Genomic DNA, 12864 nt, shown 5'->3' on the forward strand with positions numbered 1-12864 from the left:
TAATTGCACACCACCAAAATTCAATTCCCTCCCTGGAAAAACAAATACTGCTATTAGAGTAGCCTTAGGAAACTGTAGGATCTTTGCCAGATCAATTCTGTTGTAATCAGAAAATCCAAAATATGTATATAGTGGATATTTTATAAATTGTATAGATTGTATTTTCTCTGAATAGAAGAGGGATAATAAAAATATAACTCTGAATTTTTATAACCTCATTTCATTCTTTAAAACAGATTCTGTATCTGCTTTGTAATTGATCTATTGATCTGTGACTTTTTGTCTTCTTCGTAGCTATTCCAAGGTTTTGTGCATTGCATTTGAGGTACTTCAAGGTTTGCAGTATATGAACAAACATGGTATAGTACACCGAGCGCTGTCTCCTCATAATATTCTTTTGGACCGAAAGGTAATTGCCAAATAATACATTAAATATTTGTTTGTTGTTTATGGTTGGAAGCTACTGAAATCAAACCCACTCAGAGGGACTATAGAGTACAAATATATTTTAATAATATTCATAATGAAGTGGCTCTATGAAAGTGATATCTTTTTGGTGGTTAGAAAAAAAATAGCTATCTTTAAATTATATAAATCCATGTGTTTTTCACATGCATTATTCTTTTTTTCCCAAGATTCATTTTCTAACTTCATGTTGGGTTTTTCCTTTCATTTGCTTTCTGGAAAATAGGTATGGTAGCTTCGCAGTCCATTCTCTTCTGAATTTGCTTTCATTTTAAGAAAGCTTCTCTATTTACATGGGGTATTTTGTCATAACACAGCTGCACTGTATTTTCTCCTCTTTATTTTTCTTCTTCCCTATTTTTTCTTTTTTATTTTTTTCTCCATTTATCTTCTTTATTTACCAGTTGTTCATACCTAGCTTCTTTTCTTATTGGAATGCCACTTCTCTACTTGGAAATCTTGTGGGGGATTAATAAGAAGCAGGTCAACTCCTATAAGAAAATTATGGTAGCAAGATGGTATGTTTTCAGGAATAATCATACTTCCATTTTTTTCATAAGCATATAAAAAATAGTTTTGAGAGAATTTTTTCTGGGGAATTATTTTTTGTATTAGTAGGATTATTCTTTTCCTCTGATTCTCTCCCAGACTTTTACTACTATTACCCTATGATATTAAAAATCATAAAAGCTAAAGTGGTACTCACTAATTTCATTTTTATAGCAGTGGAGTATCTAACCAATCTGAGTTTTTTTTTTTTTAAGATTTTATTTATTTATTTGAGAGAGAGAGAGCACATGAGATGGGGGGAGGGTCAGAGGGAGAAGCAGACTCCCTGCTGAGCAGGGAGCCTGATGTGAGACTCGATCCCGGGACTCCAGGATCATGACCTGAGCCGAAGGCAGTCGCTTAACCAACTGAGCCACCCAGGCGCCCTGAATTTTTTTAATATATAAACGTTTTATAGTGCTGGGAAATAAAGTTCTTGAGAACAAGAAAACAAATCTTAAAATCACCTTAACTTTTTTAAGGTCTTAAATATCTAAAAGGAGGAAAACTTAAGAGACTTATAAAATTTATATTTGCTTTTTATTAAGAACCTCACTTTTGTGATAATTATGGCTTTCTCAAACAATATAAAAATTGTTAGAAATCTAGCAGATTCACTTATATCTTGATTTGTGACCTGATCTTTTCAAGGTAAGAACTCCCGTGTCCAGGGTTAAATTATAACATTATGAATGGACTTGCAAGTCCTTAAAAAAAAATTCTTTTATTAAAATTACCAAAAAATGTTCTAAGCAGGGATTTTTTTTTTTTTTTTTTTTAGACTTTATCTATTTGACAGAGAGAGACAGAAAGAGAGGGAACACACGTAGGGGGGGTGGGAGAGGGAGAAGCAGGCTTCCTGCAGAGCAGGGAGCCCCATGCAGGGGTTGATCCCAGGACCCTAGGGACCCTGGGATCATGACCTGAGCCGAAGGCAGACACTTAACAACTGAGCCACTCAGGCGCCCCCTAAGTAGGGATTAAAGACAAACGAGAACATTTCAGCTGTTTTTGTTTTGTCAAAATACCTGGAAAATATAAACAAAAATTTTTAAGTGTTATTTGTTGTTTTGAGATCTATATGTAAGTAATATATATGTATGTGTGTGTATATACATACGTACATGTATACATATACATATATTTGTAATGAGTATAAAGCAGGTTTCAAACATTGGCAAATAGTTTTTAATAAAATTATGGTAAACTAAAATTATGGTAAATTAATTTTTTTTCTTAATGTATCTGACTATCTGATGATTTCCTTACTTATGAAATATATAATGATACTTTTTCTTGCTACTAATATTAAAACATTTAATAGTGATTTTTATTATTATTATTGTAGGGACATGTTAAATTGGCTAAATTTGGACTTTATCACATGACAGCTCATGGTGATGATGTTGATTTCCCAATTGGGTAAGAATATGTTTTCTTTTTTTCTGAGTTGTGTCTTAAACTTTGTAATATTTGATAAAATGTATATTTCATTAATTATTAGTGATATTACTTTCTGACACAAAACTAGCTTTATTAACATATTTTAATTTTCCATATACTTTTAAAAGAGTAGACAGTGAGTTTTTCCCAGTGTCCAAAAGATATCTAATATTGATATTTCATTGAATTGGCAGAGAGGTTAACAGATTATTGACCTTCTTCACCTTATAATGCTTACTAATTAATTTCATTTCATCCTGTATTAGGTAAATTCTAGGCAAGAAGGCTGGCCAGATTCTTCCAGTGATAATGTGTGTTCCTTAAAAGACTGAGGAAAAGCATTCTCATAGTATTTTCTACTCTTTCTAAATTAAATTCCTTGTTCCATAAGATATAGTTGTATATTAAGACCTAAGTTAAGTCATTGGAAGAATCAGAGGTAATGGGGTAGAGTCTACACTTGAAAGTCTATGTTTAAGTTTGGAGACATTTATTTGATCATTTCTGCTATGGAATTCCAGTTTATGTTGGCCTCCAAGACAGGAAAGTTTATTTTATTCTGTTCTTAGCCAGATGCTTTTGATACAGATTTTTGTGTTATTTGTTTATTTAGACATTTTAATAATATAATTCTTTTATTTTTTGAGTGTTTAATTTTGGCATTATTTTCAGTACATAAAAGTTTCAAACTAGTACAAGAATCCCTGTATAGCCTTCACTCGATTCCCCAAATGTCAACATTTCACTACATTTGCTTTATTTCTTTTTTCTTACACATATAGGTGTATGTGTATATTAATATTTTTTTAGTCATTTAAGAGTAATTAATGCATATGATGCCCTTTTACCCTAAATATTTGTTTGTATTTCCTAAAGTAAGGAATTTTCTTACATAACCACAAAACAAATATCAAAACAAGGAAATTAAAATTAATGTAATACTGTTATCTAATCTAGAGACCTTAATCGTATTGTTCAATTGCTTTGTGATTTTATTTAACAGTATCCATTTGTATCTTGCTCTTTGGGTTCTCTGAAATCAGTTCTGTCACTCCATTACCAAGAATTGTGGTTTGAAGTCATGGAATGTGTTTCTGCAGGGGAACATTGCTTAATTAGATGTTTTTAAAAAGGGACTCATTTATAAATTACCCTTTTATCTTTATAAGATAGATTATAGGTTTCTTACTTAAAAATTTTTATTAGGCCATCACTAATAATCTTAAAATAAATTGCTTAGTCATTCCTTCCTTTAATTATTAAGACAATATTTATTGAGCACCTTCTCTTCTGGCTGCTGGATGTGCAAAAATGGGTAAGATAGAGTCCTGTCCTCAAGAAGCTCCTTGCTTAATGGGAAAATTTTCTCTTTTGATGGTCTACTTATTAAAGTACATAAATTAATAATCTTAGTTTCACATACCAAAACTTGTGGTCATAGGAAACAAACAGTTGTTTTCCAAGCATGAAAACAATACTTTGTAAAAATAGCCTACATTTTATTTGTTAAAAAAAAAAATAAACCCTTTTGAGTATAATAAAAATAAGTTCACAGTAAAGCTCTAGTGTCTTCTTTCATATGTGGTAATTGCCTTTTGAAGTAACTTTTAGGGAGCAGTGGTCTGACAGGAAGTAAATGTGATTGCTAATTCTTCTTCATGTTGTCTAAATCAAGCTGTATGAGAAAGAACTCCAAAAACATAATGCAGACAAAAATCACATTAATTTTTTTGCCTTTTACTTAAAGATGCTTTAGATTTACTAGTGATGAGTGGAAGAAAGGAAGTGATTTTTCATAAAGCTTATCAAGTATTTTGAAGAACTACATTTGAATTTAAAATGCTTGGATAGAATTGGTCTTGTGTGCCATTTGGTCTGGTTTACTTTGAAGTCTTGGACCCAAAGGGTCTGACCAGGGAGTATCAAAGAGCAAAATGTGAAACATTAGTCAGGAAAAATAAAGTGATCAAACAGCTAAGGCATGAAAGAAAATATTTACACCAGAAGAAGCTTGCAGTTGATTCAAAAGACAAATATTAAGGAACAACAAAGTAAAATGTTAACATCTGTTTCAAAATATTATAAAGAGTTAGAAATTGAACATTCATTTCAGTTGGCCAGTAGCTTAGTACCTTGTTAAAAGATCAAACAGATGATGAAAGCCTCACCAGTCATACAGCAAAGTTCTGGTAATTTTCTTTGAGTGATAAAATGCCATGCTAAAGAAGAGACACTTGTTGAAAAGAGATAATCTACATTTAAAAACAATCCTAGCATTTATTATTTTTATTAATTAGTTTAATCAATTCTTGATTAGAAGGGAAATTAGAATTTTTGGAGCAAGGGTCACCTCTATGCTTCTAGAGATCACCAGTCAGAAATCTTAGATATAATGATTTACCTATAGTATAGCTTGGCCTTTCACTACCCACACCATTATTTTTGGATAAGATGTGCTGGAAATCAGGATTAAAAATAAACAATTTGCCTTTTAGATGTATCATGGTGATGATGAATAAAAATACAACATTGCATTTATGTCGTATTTTTCCATTTTTATAAGAACAGTACTTACCAATATTTATAACAGTTTTGTGAGGTAAACATTATTCCTATTTTCAGATTAAGAAACCCTGATCACATATGGAATATGTTGTGCTAGATTGAAACTAGAATACAGGTATTATAATATCCAGTCCATCCTTTTTCCACTAGGCTTCAGTTGTATCCAGAGATGTCATTTAGAAGAGCAATGTGATCACTTTAGGGTAAAATGACATAATACAAATTTGTATATGAGAGACATATATGAGCAAATTAAAAGTAGATATTAGTGGAGGAGGAGCCAGATGGCAGAAGAGTAGGAGACCTAAATTTAGTCTGGTCCCAGCAATACAGCTAGATAGTTATCAAACCATTCTGAACACCTACAAACTCAACAAGAGTTGGAAGAAAAGAATAACAGCAACTCTGTGAACAGAAAAGCAACCAATTTCTGGAAGGTAGGACGTGTGGAGAAGTGAATCCGGCGCGATGTTCAGGAAAATAGACCACAGGGGGAGAGAGCCTCCGTCAGCCGCTACAAGCAAGTGATGGAGCAGCAGAGCACAAAATCGGAACTTTTACAAGTCTGCTCCACTGAGGGATGTCGCTCCAGTGGCTAAGCGGGGGGGTGGAACCCTCGCTGGGACACTGTGGTCTCAGGACCCTCGGGGTCACAGAAAGACCAGGGTTGCCAGAGTGTGGCAGAGCTTCCAGGTATCAGAGCGGGAAAGCCGGCTGCAAAGACGGAGCTGAGGAGTGGGCTCTCAGCTCGGGGTTGCCATAAACCATGATCCATGGCACAGTTGGGCCACTGCTCTTCCAGCAGGGACCCAATAAGTGGCAGATCTGGGGAGACTCCGCTTCCCCCCCCGGGAGGAGGGGCGCGGGAGTGCGCCACAGGGATCTGCTGGGTTTGGAGACTCCAAATGGGGTCGTGTGCCAGAGTTTACTTGCTCGGTCACAGGCCAGGTGAACACGGAGTGCGGCTGGAGACCAGAGAGACGGGAGTGATTGCTTTTCTCTCGGTGCACTGAGGAGTGGGGGCCCCGAGTTCTGAGCATCTCCGGGACCAGAGATTGGGAGGCCGTCATTTCACTCTCATCCTCCAAAGCTGATTGGAAAGCTTTCCGGGAAAAAAGCTACCGAGAGCAAACCTGAGCAGATTATTTAGCCTGGCCCCCGGCAAGGGCGGGGCAATTCTGCCTCCGGCAAAGACATTTTTGAATCACTGCAATAGGCCCTTCCCCCAGAAGATCAGCAAGAACAGGCAGCAAAGACCAAATTTACCGATCAATGAGAACAGCAAAACCCGGCATTAGGGAAATACAGCACATAGAATTCATGGCTTTTTTCCCATGATGCTTTAGTCTTTCAGTGTTAATTTTTTAAAATTTATTTTTCTCTTTTTCTATTAGTTGAATTTTTCTTCTTTTCTTTTTCAACCAATATCTTTTCAATTCCTTTTTTAAAATCTTTTTTAATTTTTCATTTTTACATTCATACTCTATCTCTTCATTGTATTTAACCTTACTTTTTGTGTATATATGTTTTTCTTTCTTTAAAATTTTGGGATACAGTTTCTTCTAACAGACCAAAATATACCTTAAATCTATTGTATGATGTTTTCCTAGTCTCCCGCCAGATCACATTCCCTCTTTTTTTTTTAAATATTTTTTCATTCTTTTTTTAAACCAACTTCTAATCAATTCCTTTTTTAAAATCCTTTTTAGTTTTCATCTCTACAGTCATATTCCATCCCTTCATCATATTTACCCTTATTTTTGTATATATATACGTTTATCTTTCTTTAAAATTTTGGGAGACAATTTCTTCTAACAGACCAAAAAAGACCCAAAATCTATTATGTGGCTCTGTTATTTTCACCAGCCTGATCATATTCTTTTTTCTTTTTCCCCTTTACTTTTCCCCCAAGATTTGGGTCTCTTCTGATTTGTTTGGTGTATATTTTTCTGGGGTTGTTGTTACCTTTTTAGCATTTTTTTAGCATTTTGTTCTCTCATTCATCTATTCTCCTCTGGACAAAATGACAAGATGGAAAAACTCACCTCAACAAAAAGAACAAGAGGCAGTACCGACTGCCAGGGACCTAATCAATACAGACATTAGTAAGATGTCAGAAGTAGAGTTCAGAATGACGATTATAAAGATACTAGCTGGGCTTGAAAAAAGCACAGAAGATAATAGAGAATCCCTTTCTGGAGAAATAAAAGAACTAAAATCTAACCAAGTCGAAATCAAAAAGGCTACTAATGAGGTGCAATAGAAAATGGAGGCTCTAACTGCTAGGATAAATGAGGCAGAAGAGAGAATTAGTGATATAGAAAACCAAATGATGATGAATAAAGAAGCTGAGAAAAAGAGAGATAAACAACTACTAGATCATGAGGGGAGAATTCAAAAGATAAGTGATACCATAAAGCGAAACAACATTAGAATAATTGGGATCCCAGAAGAAGAAGAAAGAGAGAGAGGGACAGCAGGTATATTGGAGCAAATTATAGCAGAGAACTTGCCTAATTTGGGGAAGGAAACAGGCATCAAAATCCAGGAAGCACAAGAGAACCGCCCCTCAAATTCAATAAAAACAGGTCAATACCCCACCATCTAATAGTAAAACTTATAAGTCTCAGAAACAAAGAGAAAATCCTGAAGGCAGCTCAGGACAAGAGGTCTGTAACCTACAATGGTAGAAACATTAGGCTGGCAACAGACTTATCCACAGAGACCTGGCAGGCCAGAAAGGACTGGCAGGATATATTCAGAGCACTAAAGGAGAAAAATATGCAGCCAAGAATACTATATCCAGCTAGGCTGTCACTGAAAATAGAAGGAGAGATAAAAAGCTTCCAGGACAAACAAAAACTAAAAGAATTTGCAAACAGAAAACCAGCCCTACAAGAAATATTGAAAGGGGTCCTCTAAGCAAAGAGAGAGCCTAAAGTAACATAGACCAGAAAGGAACACAGACAATATACAGTAACAGTCACCTTAGAGGCAATACCATGGCACTAAATTCATCTTTCAGTAGCTGCCCAGAATGGAAATGGGCTAAATGCCCCAATCAAAAGACACAGAGTATCAGGTTGGATAAAAAAGCAAAACCCATCGATATGCTGTCTGCAAGAGACTCATTTTAGACCCAAAGACACCTCCAGAGTGAAAGTGAGGGGGTGGAAAACCATTTACCATGTTAATGGACACCAAAAGAAAGCTGGGGTGGCAATCCTTACCTCAGACAAATTAGATTTTAAACCAAAGACTATAATAAGAGATGAGGAAGGACACTATATCCTACTTAAAGGGTCTATCCAACAAGAAGATCTAACAATTGTAAATACCTATGCCCCTAACATGGGAGCAGCCAATTATATAAGGCAATTAATAACAAAAGCAAAGAAACACATTGACAACAATACAATAATAGTAGGGGACTTTAACACCCCCCTCACTGAAATGGACAGATCATCTAAGCAAAAGATCAACAAGGAAATAAAGACGTTAAATGACACACTGGAACAAATGGACTTCACAGATATATTCAGAACATTCCATCCCAAAGCAACAGAATACACATTCTTCTCTAGTGCCCATGGAACATTCTCCAGAATAGATCACATCCTGGGTCACAAATCAGGTCTCAACCGATACCAAAAGATTGGGATCATTTCCTGCATATTTTCAAACCACAATGCTTCAAAACTAAACTCAATCACAAGAGGAAAGTTGGAAAGAACTCAAATACATGGAGGCTAAAGAACATCCTACTAAAGAATGAATGGGTCAACCAGGAAATTAAAGAAGAATTAAAAAAATTCATGGAAACCAATGAAAATGAAAACACAACTGTTCAAAATCTTTGGGATGCAGCAAAGGCAGTCCTAAGAGGAAAGTATATAGCAATACAAGCCTTTCTCAAGAAACAAAGAAGTTCTCAAATACATAACCTAACCCTACACCTAAAGGAGCTGGAGAAAGAACAGCAAATAAAGCCTAAACCCAGCAGGAGAAGAAAAATAATAAAGAGCAGGGCAGAAATCAATGAAATAGAAACCAAAAGAAGAGTAGAACAGATCAACAAAACAAGGAGCTGGTTCTTTGAAAGAATAAACAAGATTGATAAACCCCTGACCAGACTTATCAAAAAGAAAAGAGAAAGGACCCAAATAAATAAAATCATGAATGAAAGAGGAGAGATCACAGCCAACACCAAAGAAATACAAACAAATATAAGAACATATTATGAGCAACTATATGCCAGCAAATTAGAAAATCTGGAAGAAATGGATGCATTCCTAGAGATGTATCAACTACCAAAACTGAACCAGGAAGAAATAGAAAACCTGAACAGACCCATAACCAGTAAGAAATTGAAGCAGTAATCAAAAATCTCCCAACAAACAAGAGCCCAGGGCTAGATGGCTTCCCAGGGGAATTCTACCAAACATTTAAAGAAGAATTAATACCTATTCTTCTGAAGCTGTTTCAAAGAATAGAAATGGAAGGAAAACTTCCAAAGTCATTTTATGAGGCCAACATTACCTTGATCCCAAAATCAGACAAACACCCCATCAAAAAGGGGAACTACAGACCAATATCCCTGATGAACATGGATGCAAAAATTCTCATCAAAATACTAGCCAATAAGATCCAACAGTACATTAAAAGGATTATTCACCACGACCAAGTGGGATTTATTCCTGGACTGCAAGGTTGGTTCAATATCTGCAAATCAATCAATGTGATACACTACATTAATAAAAGAAAGAACAAGAACCATATGATCCTCTCAATAGATGCAGAAAAAGCATTTGACGAAGTACAGCATCCTTTCCTGATTACAACTCTTCAGAGTATAGGGATAGAGGGTACATACCTCAATATCATAAAAGCCATCTATGAAAAACCCACAGTGAATATCATACTCAATGGGGAAAACTGAGAGCTTTTCCCCTAAGGTCAGGAACACGGCAGGGATGACCACTATCACCACTGCTGTTCAACATAGTACTAGAAGTCCTAGCCTCACCAATCAGACAACAAAAAGAAATAAAAGGCAACCGAATTGGCAAAGAAGTGAAACTCTCAGTTTTTGCAGATGATACGTTACTTTATGTGGAAAACCCAAAGACTCCACCCCAAAACTGCTAGAACTCATACAGGAATTCAGTAAAGTGGCAGGGTATAAATCAATGCACAGAAATCAGTTGCATTAGTATATACCAACAACAAGATAGAAGAAAGAAATTAAGGAGTCGATCCCATTTATAATTGCACTCAAAGCCATTAGATACCTAGGAATAAATCTAACCAAAGAGGCAACGGATCTGTACACAGAAAACTATAGAATACTCATGAAAGAAATTGAGGAAGACACAAAGAAATGGAAAAACGTTCATGCTCATGGATAGGAAGAATAAATACTGTGAAAATGTCTATGCCACCTAGAGCAATCTATACATTTAATGCAATCCCTATCAATATACCATCCACTTTTTTCAAAGAAATGGAACAAATAATCCTAAAATCTGTATGGAACCAGAAGACCCCGAATAGCCAGAGGAATGTTGAAAAAGAAAAGCAAAGCTGGTGGCATCACAATTCCGGACTTCCAGCTCTATTACAAAGCTGTCGTCATCGAGACAGTATGGTACTGGCACAAAAACAAACACATCGATCAACGGAACAGAATAGAGAGCCCAAAAATGGACTCTCAAGTCTATGGTCAACTAATCTCCGACAAAGCAGGAAAGAATGTCCAATGGAAAAAAGTCTCTTCAACAAATGGTGTTGGGAAAATTGGACAGCCACATGCAGAAGAATGAAACTGGACCATTTCCTTACACCACACACAAAAATGGACTCCAAATGGATGAAAGACCTCAATTTGAGACAGGAATCCATCAAAATCCTAAAGGAGATCACAGGCAGCAACCTCTTCAATCTCAGCTGCAGCAACTTCTTCCTAGACACTTTGCCAAAGGCAAGGGAAGCAAGGGCAAAAATGAACTATTGGGATTTCATCAAGATAAAAAGCTTGTGCACAACAAAGGAAACACTCAAAAAAACCAAAAGACAACCGACAGAATGGGAGAAGATATTTGCAAATGACATATCAGATAAAGGGCTAGTATCCAAAATCTATAAAGAACTTATCAAACTCAACACCCAAAGAACAAATAATCCAGTCAAGAAATGGGCAGAATCATGAACAGAGATTTCTGCAAAGAAGACATCCAAATGGCCGACAGAGTCATGAAAAAGTGATCAACATCACTCGGCATCAGGGAATACAAATCAAAACCTCAGTGAGATACCACCTCACACCAGTCAGAATGGCTAAAATTAACAAGTCAGGAAATGACAGATGTTGGTGAGGATGCAGAGAAAGGGGAACCCTCCTACACTGTTGGTGGGAATGCAAGCTGGTGCAGCCACTCTGGAAAACAGTATGGAGGTTCCTCAAAAAGTTGAAAATAGAGCTACCATACGACCCCGCAACTGCACTACTGGGTATTTACCCCAAAGATATAAATGTAGTGATCCGAAGGGGCACCTGCACCCCGATGTTTATAGCAGCAATGTCCACAATAGCCAAACTGTGGAAAGAGCCAAGATGTCCATCAACAGATGAATGGATAAAGAAGAAGTGGTATATAATACAATGGATTATGCAGCCATCAAAAAAAAAGAAATCTTGCCATCTGCAACAACGTGGATGGAACTAGAGGGTATTATGCTAAGCAAAATAAGTCAATCAGAGAAAGACAAGTATTATATGATCTTAGTGATTTGAGAAATTTGACGAACAAAAGAGAAGATCATAGGGGAAGGGAGGGCAAAATGGAACAAGATGAAACCGAAGAGGGAGACAAACCATAAGAGACTCTTAATCTCAGGAAACAAACTGAGGGTTGCTGGAGTGGAGGGGGGTGGGAGGGATGGGCTGGCTGGGTGATGGACATTTGGGAGGGTAGCTACTATGGTGAGCACTGTGAATTGTGTAAGACTGATGAATCACAGACCTGTACCCCTGAAACAAATAATACATTACATATTAATTAAAAAAAAAAAACTTGGGAAAAAAAAGAACATAAACTTCCTAACACACAGAAAAAAATAAATAAAAGTAGATATTAGTATCATCATCATCACTGCATTAAAATGGAAAGAAATGTAAAAACCTAATTTACCCATTTGAATTTAAGTTATATTCTCTGACTTAATTGACTTATATTTTACATGTAAGTAAGTACTGGCAATCATAGTGTGAGGAGGTGACTGCAGAAAAATTCAGGAAGAGAAATGGAAGTAATATTTGAATGTCTATGTTACATATATTACATAGATGTTCCATATACTTAAATATATTTTGATTATAGTCATTATTGCAGGGTGTCTTAGTAATCTAATGTCCACGGAATTGAAAAATTGAGATAATTGTGCTCACGACTAAATTTGATGATAAATGAAGAAAGGGTATGCACATATGCAATAAGTAAGGCAGAGTTCTCATTTTCATTTCTCTTCTAAAGCTGCTTTTGTTTCTTTTGTTTCTAGGCTGTAGGATTTAAATTTAATAATTGTCTATATGTCTGATACTTACTGTCTGCTTAAGTTGTCTGTAAGGCAGTCTTAATTGGCATTTTTGCTAGGAAATGTTATTATTTTTTTTAAAAGATTTTATTCATTTGAGAGAGAGAGAGAAAGCACAAGCTGGGGGGGAGGGGCAGAGGGAGAGGGAAAAGCAAGACTGCCCAGGAAGCCTGATATGGGACTCAATCCCAGGACCCCAGGATCATGACCGAAGCCAAAGGCAGATGCTTAATGGACTGAGCCACCCAG

General features: G+C 36.0%; 1 protein-coding gene across 1 annotated transcript in view; it reads left to right on the forward strand.

Annotated features, from left to right (window-relative positions):
• The window catches only part of TBCK (TBC1 domain containing kinase), a 222105-nt gene that overhangs the window by 45468 nt on the left and 163773 nt on the right, over positions 1-12864 (forward strand). The window contains exons 4-5 of the mRNA XM_044912651.1: positions 295-409; positions 2363-2436. Coding sequence (XP_044768586.1) covers positions 295-409; positions 2363-2436 — 189 coding nt within the window. The remainder of the gene's footprint in view (positions 1-294; positions 410-2362; positions 2437-12864) is intronic.

This window comes from Neomonachus schauinslandi, chromosome 2, assembly GCF_002201575.2.
Source record: "Neomonachus schauinslandi chromosome 2, ASM220157v2, whole genome shotgun sequence".
In the NCBI taxonomy this organism is placed as follows: domain Eukaryota; kingdom Metazoa; phylum Chordata; class Mammalia; order Carnivora; family Phocidae; genus Neomonachus; species Neomonachus schauinslandi.